The sequence below is a fragment of the Misgurnus anguillicaudatus genome, chromosome 19, assembly GCF_027580225.2.
Source record: "Misgurnus anguillicaudatus chromosome 19, ASM2758022v2, whole genome shotgun sequence".
NCBI classification, from domain to species: domain Eukaryota; kingdom Metazoa; phylum Chordata; class Actinopteri; order Cypriniformes; family Cobitidae; genus Misgurnus; species Misgurnus anguillicaudatus.
In genome coordinates, this window is record NC_073355.2 from 43476958 (window position 1) to 43493152 (window position 16195).

At 37.8% G+C, this 16195-nt stretch overlaps 3 protein-coding genes across 4 annotated transcripts in view; 2 read left to right on the plus strand and 1 right to left on the minus strand.

Moving 5' to 3' along the window:
• The window catches only part of LOC129436682 (uncharacterized), a 75699-nt gene extending 69223 nt beyond the window's left edge, over nucleotides 1–6476 (plus strand). For both annotated transcript variants that reach the window (XM_073857716.1, XM_073857715.1), the window contains exons 2-3: nucleotides 4784–4981; nucleotides 5328–6476. In XM_073857716.1, the coding sequence (XP_073713817.1) occupies nucleotides 4927–4981; nucleotides 5328–6088 (816 nt within the window). In that variant the 5' untranslated portion in view covers nucleotides 4784–4926 and the 3' untranslated portion in view covers nucleotides 6089–6476. The remainder of the gene's footprint in view (nucleotides 1–4783; nucleotides 4982–5327) is intronic.
• The window catches only part of LOC129425993 (E3 ubiquitin-protein ligase TRIM39-like), a 315525-nt gene that overhangs the window by 200480 nt on the left and 98850 nt on the right, over nucleotides 1–16195 (minus strand). The window lies entirely within an intron of this gene.
• Nucleotides 13379–15437, plus strand: LOC141351166 (uncharacterized). Its single transcript, XM_073857718.1, has 3 exons — nucleotides 13379–13554; nucleotides 14293–14490; nucleotides 14722–15437. The coding sequence occupies exons 2-3, from the start codon at nucleotides 14436–14438 to the stop codon at nucleotides 15420–15422; spliced, it is 756 nt and encodes a 251-aa protein (XP_073713819.1). The 5' UTR covers nucleotides 13379–13554; nucleotides 14293–14435; the 3' UTR covers nucleotides 15423–15437.

A 16195-nucleotide genomic window follows, 5' to 3' on the forward strand; every position in this document is an offset into this window, starting at 1 on the left:
CACGCTGGTACATACCAGTTCACAAATGGAAAATATCATCTTTCCCATAGCACGTGAAGGCAGCATACGTAGTGGTAGATATTTTTGCTTGTTTTAAGCACAAATTTGATATTTTGGTCTAAAAATTAGACTTATATTCTTAGGTCATTTTGCCCATCAAGAAAATGCCTCTTGACTTAAGAATTTTTTTCTATTTGTACTGAAAACAAGAGAAAAATACTAATAAGAAAGTCATTTTTTGCAGTGTTTCTAATTCAATTAATTGAACAATTTCTGTATCCTAAAAATCAAATTTTTCCCGTTTTTTTACAAAAGAGACATACCCCATCAAAAATGTCTTGTAAGGTACTACTTCAGCTCATTTCATAACATTGTAAACGTGAAGAACAAAAGGAATAGTGCAAAATGTAAACACATTTAGCCTACACAAAACAAATGCTCCGTAACATACTGTGATCAGTTTACTTCATTGGTTTATTATTTTAATTTAACATGAGTATTTAGTACCTTAAACCCCCATAACTTTTTTCATATCTTATGATAACTTGATTGATTATAATGACGCTTTCTCGTGTGTCCTGTGTCTCGTAGTAAATTCTTCATCGCTAAATCAGTGGTGTGCGCAAGTAAAGGCCACTTCACACTGGTCAGACAGACTCCAACAGACGCGTCTGTTGGAGTCTGTCTGACCAGTGTGAAACCCCTGTTGGCAGTTGTTGGATCAAAGTCAATGAGACTTTAGAATGTGGTTGTCTGTTGGGTCTGTTGGTGTCTGTTGGAGTTGGTAGTTGTTAGTGCTGTGTTCAAAATATCGATACGACAATACATCGTCATGGACGCCTGACGATGCGTGCATCGATACAGCACCTTCTGTATCGATTCGGATGCACTTTTAAAAGTAACGTGACGAATCGCTGTTGATCCGTGATCCATATGGAAAGGACGCATGTGTCCCGCGGAGTAGGCATGTAGAGTTAAATGTAGCGGGGTATACTTTCACTTTGCGTGTCTGTCTTGCTGGCGCACGTGCCTGTATAGCGAGCCGCGTACTTGCGCACTCTCTCTCTCTCTCTCGCTTGCGTGCATTCAGTATGAAAGCGCAGATATCTTAGCCTATACTACTGCAAAGGGCTTTATTAGCCACTCTATTATAAAACAGTACTAACGCATTTGAGAAGAAACACGACAAAGATTTGCATGTGAAAAGTGTACGTCTAGAGAAGAGATACAGAGCTCCTTCAAACTATAGCTGTCACATTAATAATCTGATTTCTATTAAATAGTATTAAGTCTGACTACATGTTTATAGATATATTCATACAGACCCGGCGCCAGACACAAATTCACAGACGGGCATTTCATTTTTCAGGGGGGGCACAAATGAGAGCAACGTCACTGCAATGCATAATATCATTAAGTATGAATTAAGTGGACAAAAAAGCGAGGAAGAACTAACATACCTCTCCATTAACGCAATACAACGGAGAAGTCGTAAAGATTGGACCTAGCTTACTGAAGCAATCTAAACGCAAATAAAACACGTCGCAGGGCTCGACATCAACGCTTGTCCGGTTAATATCAGAGACAAGTGGATTTTTTAAAAGGCCAAGTGAAAGAGAATTTTACTTGCTCGACCGAACAAGTACCCTATAGTCTGATTAGAAACGGCAATAACAATCACCAAAACAGGATAATGATTCTGCATCCTTTAATCAATGGCGACCGAAAGTGCATAATGTAAAAACGCAAAGTTAAACAAATAAGTACAGCAAACACAAAGTGTGTTAACAAAGTGGGTTAAACATACTGCGGTAAAAATGTGGATTTTTTAATAACATGATACAGTTAAGCAGCATCACATCACGGTTGAAAATGTGACAGATTTAATGACAGTTCACTAAACAAGTAATTAATATTAAGCCACTTACATTTTACACGCAATGTTGACTGTTTTTGTTGTTCCAGCAGCGAAAATAGTAAAAGATAACAGCAGAACCATAACGTGTCAGTCTCACTGCAGCAGCACTCAATCGTGTCTTAACATTAAGCGGTGGCGCGCTTGGCAAACAAACAAACATTTCCGCGCTCACTACTGACAAACCAATCAAATTCGTTTAAAATATATATATTTTTAAATCAGACCAAACACATTTTTATTTTTATTCATGAGTTATATATGTACAAAACAATAACTTCTAATTAATAACAGTGGCCTATTGATAAAAACATGGAGCTGGTGAACAGGTGAAGGGAGACCGCAGGTTCGTCCAGGGCGGGCACTAGTGACTCACAGGGCGGGCCCGGCCCCCTAAAGCCCGCCCATGGCGCCGGGACTGTATTCATAGATATAGAATAATGAGAGACAAATATAATGCCTAGAGTAAGGCACCATCTTTGTAAAACTGCTTTAAAAAAAAACATAAGTTAAGTACTAACTCTGGGATTTTAAGTATTTCTATGAGCTACCCCAGAAGCTAATAAATGAATGGCAAAATCACAACTGTTACAACACTGCTTATTCAATGTACAATAACCAGATGATAATAATAATAATAATAATGTTACTAAATTCAGAACAAAAATGTAATTTAAAATAGTCTTGTATCGTGATGCGCATCGTATCGGGGCCCTTGTATCGGGATACGTATTGTATCGGAAATTGTTGGCGATACACAGCCCTAGTAGTTGTCTGACCAGTGTGAACTGGCCTTAATACGTAGCTCGCGGCCCCCTCTGCTGGTGAAAATAATAATTACATGATTGCTCCGGTCTGGTACTACAAACGCTATGTTGATTGTGTTTTTCAGTGTATTTGCTGGTTGTTTTGGACATGCTGTAAAACGGGGACATTTCCGGGGACAGCTTCAGTCGGGGACAGAACACCAAAAAACGGGACTGTCCCCGGAAAAACTGGGACGTCTGGTCACCTTAGTGTATGTCGGTTCCTCTCGTGTTCACACAGGTGTAAAAACAAGTTTTGACATCTGTTTCACATTAAATTTTATGACTTAAACAACTTCAATTTGATTACACTTTAAAGTTGTTTTATGAAACATTGTTACATTAATTTTGGTGTCTAACCTTTTCTCATATTCAGATTCTCTTATGATACAGTTAAAGAAATAAGTAGATGAATATTTACACCTTTTGCACTTAAATTCTTATGTATAATTAACTTAAAATCAACAAGTCATTTCAATTTTGTATTTTTTATCTTGACTAGGCATAAGTTTAACCCTTGTGCATCCTTGAGGACATTTTTGGCTTTTTCAGTTTTGTTTTTTTGATGACTTTGCCTGTGTTAATGCTAACTGCATAAAATTTGCCACAGGGGTGTATTTTTATTGGAATTTTAATATTTCACCTTCTTTTCCTTTAAAAATTCTATTTTCTACTAGGTACACACAATACTTTCTCTCAGGACCTTTTGGACAAAAATGTCCCCATTGAAACCCATTAAAACTGCAATTTTTAATCCCGGAGCCATTCAACTATAAAATGATGCGATCTTTGTTAACAGGCTTTCATTCTGTTGGCAAGGCTTCAAAATTTAAATGTTTACTATTTTTACCAGATGGTGCCATTTTTTCAGGTTTTGCATATAAAGCAAATTATCGCTTTGTTGTTTTCTGCTGTTTTCGGCTTATGCATATTATAGAGCCAATTAGATATATTGTGAAGCTATAATTGTGTGGGTGTGTTGGAAAGGATGTCAGAGTGTGGTTTGTATGTGTGTACTGAACATTGTATGTGTGTGTGTGTGTACCTGGTAATTATCACATTGTGGGGACCAATTGTCCCCACAAAGATAGGAATACCAGTATTTCTGTGACCTTGTGGGGACATTTTGAGGTCCCCATGAGAAAACAAGCTTATAAATCAAACAGAATGATGTTTCTTGAAAATGTGAAGTAGTAGAAGGGTTTCTGTGATGGTTGGGGTTAGGGAATGGTGTAGGTAAGGGGAATAGAATATACAGTTTGTATAGTATAAAATGCATTACGTCTATGAAATGTCCCCACAAAACATGGAAACCAGAGTGTGTGTGTGAACAGTTTGTATGAAAAAAATATATATTGTACTGGAAATCACAAGATTACAACCGCTGCAAAGGAGGTGTCGACAACCTGGACAAGGTATGTGTCATTGTGCTTCAGTTACACACACATTTATTATTACTGCTTAAAGCTTTTATTATTCAGTATTTTTTGTATCTATATATTCAATGTTGTAGTTTTTTGAAAAAGGGAGAAGAATATTTTGTTTATTTTTATTCTTACTGCATAGTTCCTTTATAATTTAGTATTTCTTGCATTTCTATACACAATATTTTATTTTTGTGAATGATGAGAAGAATATTTAGTTTATTTCTTCTTTTGCAGGTTGTTGGCATTGACATATCCAAGGCTGTAATAATCAAAGAAAAAAAATCTGCTTAGCATTTAGTACAGTGAAAATAAAAATAAAAATATTTTTTCATAAAAAAACGCAGTGGCATTATATAAACAAACCAGCATTTAAAGGGCTAAAATTCTTAAAATTAATGAATGTTTGGTCATTGTGATAAGAGCTGATGCTGGTTAAAAAAATGGCATCAGTGAAAGTGGAAAAAAATATAAATCTATAATATTTTTATGACACTTTTTGTCCCCTATGTGTAACTTTTTTTAATTGATGCACAAGGTTAAGTTTTGTACAGTGTATCTGACATAAACAAATATTAAATCCTGAAACAGATCTCTCTATAAATGTTTTACTGACAAAGTCTCTCTAAAATCTCCAGCCACACCTATAAAGTGATTGAGACCTTCAGTGAAGCTCCTCCTACAACAATCCACCAATAACACACAGAGAAATCACTTCATGTGTGACAACTGAAATCTTCATGACTTATTGTTGGTGCTGGTGAAAGAGGAGCTTGAGAAGATGAAAGATCCACAACCATGCAGAATAAAGACTGAAGAAACTGAAGAACAAATAGGTTGGTGTCTGTTTTTCAATCTTTATTATTCATGGTTTAAGAATAATCATAAAAAATTGGTATTGAGAAACATAAATTCATGAGATGATAACGTTCTGCATCCATAATAGTTTCAGTAGAATTATATTGAAAGAGTTTTATCCAAAGCAACCTTCAGGGGATTGAATGACTGTGTTCTCCATGCAGTGCTTCAATTAGCAGAAATTGACAATAAATAATAAATGACATAATGTACTTCACATGAAAGATAACACACAACAGATACATGACATGCTGCTTTTGTCATACAATCTCAAACGCATCACTCTGGTTTATTAATTTTAACTCTTTACTGTCTTCATTTTAGATATGATAGAAGTGAAAAAGGAGAGTCACGATGAAGTGGATGAGAAACATCAGATTGTTTCACAGGAAGGAACTCTCAAAACAGAAGACATAAAGTGTGAAAAGAGTTTCAGTCAAGATGGACGCCCTGAGGATCACAATAGGACTCACAGCGAGGAGAAGCCGTTCACATGTCATCTGTGTGAAAAGGGTTACAGATTTAAAAGTAAACTTGAGACTCACATGAGAACTCACACTGGAGAGAAACCACACGTGTGCCATAAGTGTAAAAAGAGTTTTATATTTACAAGTAACCTTGAGAAACATTTGAGAATTCACACTGGAGAGAAACCTTACAAATGTCATCTGTGTGGAAAGAGTTTCACAGTTGAATCTACCCTTGAGACACATTTGAGAATTCACACTGGAGAGAAACCTTACAAGTGTCATCTGTGTGAAAAGAGTTTCACAGTTAAATCAAGCCTTAAGATACACATAAGAATTCACACCGGAGAGAAACCGTTCACATGTCATCTGTGTGGAAAGAGTTTCAAAGATGATTCTAGCCTTAAGAGACACACAAGATTTCACACCGGAGAGAAACCACACGCGTGCCATGAGTGTGGAAACTGGTTTACAAACTCAGATACCCTTAAGACTCACATGAGAATTCACACTGGAGAGAAACCTTACACGTGTGATTTGTGTGAAAAGAGTTTCAGAGTTAAAAGTAGCCTTAACATACATGCAAGGATTCACACAGAAACTGTTGACAAACCATGAGTGTAAAAAAGTTTCAGAAGTAAAATTAACCTTAACCCTTTAACTGGTCCAGCTCTTTTTGAGTGGGGGGTCGTGAAAAGATAATTTACACCTTCAAATTAATATCACTCTGACATTTTTTTGGTCTAGAAGCCTAATTTTGGTCTTGTTTTAAAGAAGACGTTTTTTTAACGGAAGTATCTGTAGCTGGAAATATAATTTTTTATAGCAGTTTACATTTATTTGTAATAAATAAAAAATGCAATATTGTATTCTTTTTAAAACATAAAATTATCAAAAAACTGAGGTTTGTGTTGGTTTGCGGTTAGGTTTGCTGCATACTCTTGTCACAAATGAATAAATTACAGTTACTGCATTACTATCACTGTTAAAAGGTTTTGAAGGAACACGCCCAGTCCATATATGCCTTTCTCATCTCCGTGCGTGCTGTGACTCTGTCTGATGCGGCCCCCGCTGGCTTGGCTTGGCACGGAGACTGGAGGTGAGTGGCTCCAGCTGGCGTGCTGCTCCCAATTAGTGACAAAATAACGCGAACATTTTCCTATTTATGTGTTGTGAATTTGTATAGTCACACCTTGTACAAATAACAAGGTGATATGAGACCAGGGATGTGATTTTTCCGGATTAATCCGGAATTCCGGATTTTCCGACCTGAAAATGTGACCTACGTGAAACATGCAGATATGTAAAAAAAATAGGTGGGAGGGGGGTATCTCACAGCCGTCGCCATGCTAACCCGGGACGGAACCACAATCGCCGTCCCCGCGCAACAGGGCCACACCGGGCGGCACGTCAGATGACAAAGAGATTCATTTTCCTTCCTTTCCAAGTATCAACAAGGACGTGTTTCCGACCGTTCGCAAATGGCGGATGGCGAAGAATGATTGTATTCGCCATTCACCAATCAGACCCGATCGTTTCTCTCCTCTCTTCTTCTCATTTGCGATGTTTGGCTGTCACTCGCGTGACGCGAAACAAAGCGGCAAACATATACACGTCGGTTTACTTGGTGGATTTGGAGCGGCAATTTTCACAGAAATGAGAGGAAAAACGAGCGCCATTGCAGAAAATCCTGGTGGCGACTGAGAGAGGGATGATGCAACAATATTGGTTCCGAAAAAAAGGCAAGGAAATAAGTTACCTCTGAACGTTTCTTAGGCCCTGTCCCAAATGGCGCACTTCATGTGGACTTTCGGTCTCGTAGCCTTAAATTGCGCGTTCTCGCTTAGTCTACGAGTCCGTAGGGTGTCCCATCTGTCATTTTTACGCTTTGAAGTGTGCTCATCAGCGCCTCCTCTGCCCCCTTGATGCGGTCTTCAGCGAAGCCCGCACTGCAGCAGGCTTCACGCACTTTGCCAACCCAGAAGTCCTTGCGAAAGGGCAATCAGACCAATCAGACGACGGAAGGGAGGAGTTCACACTGACGGGCAACTTCTCTACCTATTTCCGGTGTGATGCTCGAGTCTGTCCCAAAATACGACTCCGGTGCACCCACGTGGACTCGCATCAAGGGTCCCTAAAGTCTGGACTACGTGATGTCATCAAAGTGTGGACTCTGAGGAGGACCACAAGTCCGGAGTGTGCCATTTGGGACAGGGCGTAAATCGGAAGGCTGCAGCCTCCGGAGGTCTCATGCAGGTTGCATACGTCATCGAGCCTGGTTTAACCTAACTGAGCATTACATTCGGAAGTCATAAACATATTACAACAATTTACGATTAACTGAGAATAATAGTAAACTTCATAATTGTTAATATTGTGACCTCAGGAAGGCTGCAGCCTTAGGATTGAGAAACGGCTTCTGTATCATCGTTTGTTTCAAAGGTTTTGTGTTTTTAAAGTTTTAAGGTTGACCAGTTTGATTAAAATAAATAGCTCCTGTACTTTTTTGTAAAATTGCTTTTATTTATTAGTGTCAACCTTCTATTGTTTATGTTTAACAAAGTTACTCATCTACAGGGGTCTAAAATTAGAAAAAGAGACCTTTAAGACACTTTATTATAACTAAAGGTCCTGTGTAGCACATTTTACAGATATTTGTATTAAAAAAATACTCTGGTAAAAATAGAAGTACTGATCTAACTTCTTTACTCAAGTAAAAGTATCAGAGTACAGGCTTGGAAATTTACTTAAAGTATAAAATTAAAAGTAGCCATGCCTTTAGTTCTTTATAAGCCATTGCCTACATTTTATTTAGATGTCTGCAAAATAGGCCTTTTGACATGAACATTTGCATGTTGCACATTTAGCTGTTAAAGTTGTGTAAAAATGCAAAACAAAAATAAGTTAAAACATATTTTTTTGTCATGGTTGTCGATATAGAGAGAGGTGGTGATGGAGCAATGGACAAGACACTTGCTTTTGATTCCCACTGTTACACATCCACCAAATAAGTTATGTGTCATACTTTACAAAAAAGTTGCATGTTGCACATCTAGCTGTAAAATAAATTAAAATGTGTTTTTTTTTTGTTCAAATAAGTTTTTATGGGTCCTACTTTACTATTCATATAGATCCGCCACCAGTTTGATTGGCGTGTGTGTGGGGGGGGGTTCTCGATATATTTTCCTGCTTTTTTGTCCTTAGCCAATCACATGCCTGTATGAGACACAGCTATCTTTCAACAGTATACACACCGGGAACCACACTCTCAGAAGGCGAAGCACCGCCACTTGGGCGGAGTGACCTGCTTGCAGCACCCGAGAAGCCCCTGGTGAGGAGCAGAGAGTTTTGCAAATCACTCCGCCCAGTAGCAGTGCCTCGCCCTCTGAGAACACAGTTCCCAGTGTGTATACTGTTGAGGGATGGCTGTGTCTCATGTCACCTTGTTGTTTGTACATGGTGTGACTATACAAATCACAACACATAAATAGGAAAATTTTCGCGTTATTTTGTCACTTTTTGAGAGCAGTATGCTAGCTGGAGCCATTTACTTCCAGACTTTGTGCTAAGCTAAGCTAGCGGGGGCTGCGTCAGACAGAGTTACAGCACGCACAGAGATGACGAAGGTATGATTGGACTTATCTAACTCTGGGGGATACAGTGAATAAGCTAAATTCCCAAAATGTGGGCGTCACACTCAAAAGAGATTTAATGTGTTTCGATTGTGAAAACAGTGCTGATGTGTCAAGCATTTCTTTGTTACTGTGCGTCCGTTTCATGGTTGTTTTGGTGGTCTCTATGACAAATAGTTTAAACGTATGCAGAGTAGAGCTGTAATCGGGCCTTAAAAGTTAGGCCCGAAATGTCCGAAGCCCGACAGAATGCAGCCCGAACCCGAACGTACATTTAGATTGACAGCTTTTTAAAAGCCCGAACCCGTTTACAGCCCGACATTATTTAAATGTGCGCACACACACAGCTTTTGTCAAGAATGAGAAATTTACACAGGTTTTAACATTATTTATTCATGACTAATAATCTACACGCCACTTGGAAGTTGAAACAAAGAAATAAAATAAGTCATCTGTAACATTGTAACATCTCATTCTAAATAGGCTTATGCAATACACTATAAATATGCCAATAAAATTATTATTTCTTAACGAATTAAATAAAGATAATACATTCTGAATTAAGATGGGTATTTGGCAATAACGAAATTAAGAGAAAGGCTCCGCGGGATTTGCGTCGGCACTTCTCTCCATTACTGCCAACATTAGTCTATATCCTCTGTCTAAATTACGTATTTAAGACTCGATTCATATTTAGTTATACATTGAAAAACCTACTCACCAAGATTAGGCTACATGTTTTTGATGAGGAAAATCATTAAATGCCCTGTAAATGAATTCGGCGCGGTCCTGCGCTACTGATAGTGCATCCAGCAGCATTGAACTTGACCGCTCATTTACCGGAGCGCAAGCCCGAGCCCGGCCCGAGCCCGTGTAAAATGTTAGAAATGAAGCCCGAACCCGCCCGAGCCCATCGGGTCCCGACGGGTCCTGTCGGGTTCGGGCAAAGATCTTCAGCTCTAATGCAGAGGTGTTTTACAGACAGGGATCAGAATACATCAGTGCCATTTGTTTTGCCTCAAAATGCACACAAGTAATGTTTTTAGTTATATTTCCTAATTAAACTAAAGTCTAGTCTGGGCTTAACCTAATCCCTGTTCGGGAAACCACCTCGCAGTGTTTTATTTCATGATTTTTTTCTAATTACATGAGATCTTTTTAGAAATGTGTTTTTGATTATTGACTATGAGATGCTGACCCCAGTACTAAATTACTCTCACTTGCTTTGAATCTGTTTTTCTCACACAGAAAACTATTATATCTGTGTTTAAACTTGTGTTCAGAAAATAGCAGTGTACTAATAAAAGTGAATAAAGTGCAAAACACGTTGTTATAGTTTATTTCCTTATTTCAAATGTATTGAAAACATTACACATTCAAAGCATAACTATTTTATCAAGTCTGTCTTGTTCTTTTAAATGCAATCAAAGAAATTAATATTAGGCTGTGTCAACATTTTTCTCTTTAGACACAGATTTAACATCACTTTAAGCTAATAAATTACTAATTTCAGTTTCATAACCATTGTTGTTGATAACTGCTGCACATCTGCGTCAAAACAAGTCAACCAACTTCTGTCACCTAGAAACAGATATTTCAGACCAGAATCCACAGTTCCTGTGAATGTTAGGTCTTGCATCAAAAACTGCATTCTTATTGTAACCCCAGAAGTTTTCAATGGAGTTGAGATCAGGGGATTGAGCTGGCCACTCCATTATCTCAATCCTTTTGTCTGGAGCCACGATTTTGCCTCATTGCTTGGGTGTTTGGAGTCATTGTCTTGTTGAAACACTTGTGCTGCTTTTTATAGGCGCTTGCAAACAGGTTAACAGTGGCGGTCCTGGCAAGATTTACGCCCTGGGCGAACCATCCCTTCGCCGCCCCCAGAAAAAAAAATTACCCCCAAATGCCGCCACCAACATGTATTATTTTATTATATATAATCTTAAATACAAAAAGGTAACAAGAACAGAGAAAAACAAGATAAATAAATGTAATACAGTACACACACACACACACGCACACGCACACGCACACGCACACGCACACGCACACACACACACACACACACACACACACACACACACACACACACACACACACACACACACACACACACACACACATGTCTTTGGCTGCTGTGTAAGTATCTGACTCCTCATTTTTGCCAGTGGGTGCTCTAACTCCAAAATATTTCAGAAGTGCCCCTGAATTTACAATTAAGATACAATATGTAAGTTAGATACACTTACATCACACATGCATCAGTTACCCAATTAAAATGACCATAACACATATTTTATTAGTTTATAGGATGTTAACAAATGCTAAGCATACACTACAAATTATTTAAAAAGCTATCACTCTGTAGCTTACACAATGGCATGTCAATTTATATTAAAAGTTATTTAAGTTCACATATAGCGTATATAGCAATAAAAAAGGACACAGTCAGGAGCTCTGTGTGAGTTTGCACTTGTTGTGTTGCAAAAACAAACTAGACTGTGTGTTGCCTATGGGTGAATTTAGTTGCATGACATGGTGCCTCAATTCTAATATATTGCTAGTTCAGCAAAACTAAAACCAAAAAAAACAGTCGTGTTCTGTGGCTAATAGCAAAGCAATAAGCTCCGGGACGGATCCGCAACGGATCCAGACCGGAGCTGTCGGCTTCGAAGCAGATCCGTTGCAGATCCGTTCCGGAGCCCACCGCTATCATTAGCAAGAGGGCGAGGCTAATATAAATAACGTTAGCCTATTTCCTACTGTCACTCACGTCGTCACTCATAAATCGGCATACCTTTATCTTTATAATTTTTCCTCATCTTCTTTTCTTCTTTTTCTGATCTGGGCAACTTATGGCTTCTTTGGTCTTTTAATTCGATCCATGGCATGATGATGATGAAGACTCGACATCATTAACTTTGCATTACATTTTGCCAACAACAACATCCGTTCGCCCGTCAATCAACCGGAGTCACGTGACGCGAGTCACGTAGATGACTCTACAGATTTTTTTTCACAAAATCCAATTGATAACATGTTCGTAGGTATATGGGTCTATGTTAATTTTAGGAATGAAAAATACAATTTATGTGGAAGCAGACGCAGCAGTTTGTGTTGTGTGGCCTCTGGCCTGGGATCAGTCTATCCCTCGCTCGCCCCCTATTAGCAAGCGAGCGATCTGCAGTCGCAAGTTGGCCCGCCCCTTTCTCCCGTGCCTCTGACACGCACACAACCTGTGTATGACTCTCAGCACTAATTTGACATGGAAATGAGCGTTAGTCTAAAAAACCGCTTTGATGTTGTTTTTTTTTTTTTTTTTTGAATGCGCTCGTGCGCCCTCACGTAGATTGCGCCCTGGGCGTTCGCCCACATGGCCCATAGCAAAAACCGGCCCTGCAGGTTAACTTCAATCAGATATCACAGCACTCACAGATCATTTTAGATCATCTTTGATCTTTCTAGAGGTGATGAAAGGCTGCATCTTTGCCATCCTGAATATTCTTCAAGCTGTTTTAACAGTAGTTGCTTATGTGTTTTGGGTTTTTAATAAAAAATATTATGTTATTGGTCCCTATTAGCCTATAAATGTCTAGGAGTTGAGGGAAGTTGTTCAAAAATAATCCATTTGGATTTCGGCTATCGGATTAGATCAAAATTTCAAAATGGATTGTTCAAAACAAAACAAAAAATGTATTCTGAATTTAGATCACAAAATCCAATCTGGGTTTTGATCTCGATCAAATCAGGACTTTGTGCTGTTCAAAACATTTTAGTAAGCTTGGGATTTGTTTGATCAGTATTTAGTCAGAGACCTACAATGTCTGTAGCTATAAGATGACACTCTTGAACACATTGTTCGTAGAATTCAAAAATTTTTTTTGGTGTTTGTTTTTTATTTGATGTGTATGGGTAGCAGCCCATGTTGGGATTCATGGTATTGAGATGGTAGATGAAATGGCCAAAGAAGCACTTCAACTAAATAATATCAACATAATATCAACAGTAAGTTTGATAGGGTGGAAGGAAAATCACTTTTTAAACAAGAATGCAATTATAAGTGGCAGATATCTTGGGACTAATGCATGAAAGGAAGACATTTTTATAACACACAAAGTAAATTAAAGCAAAATAATAGCACTCATAAGTAGGAAGGAATATACAATATTTACGAGATTAAGAATTGGACATATAGGCTCAGTGCAACATCATAGGTAAACACAATACAGGTCTTTGTGATCATCTGATCTGTGTCAGAAAATGGAGACAGTTAACCCACAAAAGAAGACGAGACAAGACGAGAGAAATGTATGGGGAGAAAAGACGCGATTTTAGCGTTTCTTGGGGTTTCTTGGAGTGTTTAAAAACGAGAATCTTGCCTACAATCAGAAGTACAGCCCGTATTTCTACCCAGAGGAGGTGGTTCGTTATTACTTCGGACTGTTTCATGTAAGTTTAAGGGCTACACAAATGTTTGTGATTTGAATAAGACGAGGCTTGTAAAATGCAGGCGTAAAGTACTGTTGCTTTTAAACTGACATTTCCAAGTATCTACTTTGCGTTTTTCTTTAACTTTGCTATATTATAATATCATAATTTTAAATCCACTACGTGTCATGCAGGAATAGTGAGTAAAAGTACTTCATTACTGTACATCTCTGGTGAAATTTTAAAACCATTTTGATACGTTAAAGTTTAAAACCCATGAAACACATCATGCTTCAATAGATCCTGCTAGAATACATTATCTGAACTTTATGACTTTGTGGCTTTCATTGAATGTATGTCGGGTCCTCTCGTGTTCACACAGGTGTAAAAACAAGTTTTGACATCCAGAAAGTGTTACATTTACATTTCATGACTAAAAACAACTTCAATTTGATAACACTTTACATTTTTATTAAACATTGTTATATTGTCATTAATTTTGGTGTCTAAGAATTTTCACATATTCAGATTTTCTTATGATACAGTTAATGAAATAAGCAGATGAAATTTTACACCTTTTGCACTTAAATTCTTAAGTATAATTAACTTATAATCAACAAGCAATTTCAATTTGTATTTTTATCTTGACTAGGGATAAGTTTAAGTTTTGTACAGTGTGTCTGACATAAACAAATATTAAATCCTGAAACAGATCCCTCTATGAATGTTTTACTGACAAAGTCTCTCTAAAATCTCCAGCCACACCCATGAAGTGATTGAGACCTTCAGTGAAGCTCCTCCTACAACAATCCACCAATAACACACAGAGAAATCACTTCATGTGTGACAACTGAAATCTTCATGACTTATTGTTGGTGCTGGTGAAAGAGGAGCTTGAGAAGATGAAAGATCCACAACCATGCAGAATAAAGACTGAAGAAACTGAAGAACAAATAGGTTGGTGTCTATCTTTTATTATTAATGTTCAGTGGATTGAATGACTGTGTTTTCCATGCATTGCTCTACAGTTAAACTACAAGAGCAGATATTGACAATAAAAATGACATAATGTACTTCACATGAAAGATAACACATAACAGATACATGACATGCTGCTTCTCATACAATCTCAAAAGTGTTTTGTCACTCTGATTTATTAATTTTAACTCTTTACTGTCTTTATTTTAGATATGATAGAAGTGAAAAAGGAGAGTCACGATGAAGTGGATGAGAAACATCAGATTGTAAAAATAAACCATAATGTTTCACAGAAAGGAACTCTGAGAACAGAAGACATAAAGTGTGAAAAGAGTTTCAGTAAAGATGGACGCCCTGAGGATCACAATAGGACTCACAGCGAGGAGAAGCCGTTCACATGTCATCTGTGTGAAAAGGGTTACAGATTTAAAAGTAAACTTGAGACTCACATGAGAACTCACACTGGAAAGAAACCACACGTGTGCCATAAGTGTAAAAAGAGTTTTATATTTACAAGTAACCTTGAGATACATTTGAGAATTCACACTGGAGAGAAACCTTACAAGTGTCATCTGTGTGGAAAGAGTTTCACAGTTGAATCTACCCTTAAGACACACATGAGGATTCACACCGGAGAGAAACCACACACGTGCCATGAGTGTGGAAACCGGTTTACAACCTCAGATACCCTTAAGACTCACATGAGAATTCACACTGGAGAGAAACCTTATACATGTGATTTGTGTGAAAAGAGTTTCAGAGTTAAAAGTAGCCTTAACATACATGCAAGGATTCACACCAGAGAGAAACTGTTCACAAACCATGAGTGTAAAAAAAGTTTCAGAAGTAAAATTAACCTTAACCCTTTAACTGGCGCAGCCCTTTTTGAGTGGGGAGTGGTAAAAAGGTGATGTGCACCTTCAAATTAATATAACTCTGGCATTTTTTGGTCTAGAACAAGCGTCCCACCCAAGCCCTGATAAGTGAAGCCAAAACGTCTCGATTGTTGCACTTCAATTATCTTTTTTTCAAAGCTGGTTTCTGTCATTTGCTGTAGTTTTTATCACGCTGATGGAAATTCAAGTGTATGTTTTTAAAATAAGTTAGTTTAGTTAGTTATTCAAAGCTATAAAACGGTGGCGTCACATCATGATTGACAGCTGTCATATGCTGCTCTGCGAGGGCGGGGCCTTGATTTTGCCGCTTTACTTCTGCTCACTACTGTGCAGGACTGGTTCTGAAATCTCTACTGCGCAGACCCAAGATGTCAGCGATGTTTAAGGACATTGGCGGCTTCACTTTTCACCAATGGAAGAGAGCGAACGGGCGTCGTCCATCTTTTTTACAGTCTATGGTCTAGAAGCCTAATTTTGGTCTTGTTTTAAAGAAGACACTTTAACGTTTTTTTACGGAACTGTAGGACAAATTATATATTTTTTCATAGCAGTTTACATTTATTTGTAATAAATAAAAATTGCAATATAGTATTATTATAATACATAAAATTATCAAAAAAGAACTGAGGTTTGTGTTGGTTTGCGGCATACTCTTGTCACAAATGAATAAATTACAGTTACTGCATTATTATCACTGCTAAAAGGTTTTGAAATATGAAAACTACATTCTTAGACCTTTCCAACAATATATAGTTTGTCGTGATAGATTAACATTCACATGAAAAATA

Bases quoted from the DNA above. Each gene is read 5' to 3' on its own strand.
- LOC141351166 (XM_073857718.1), top strand. From the start codon at position 14,436: ATGAAAGATCCACAACCATGCAGAATAAAGACTGAAGAAACTGAAGAA. The intron at 14,491-14,721 runs GTTGGTGTCTAT...TCTTTATTTTAG, and splicing joins AGAAACTGAAGAACAAATAG to ATATGATAGAAGTGAAAAAG.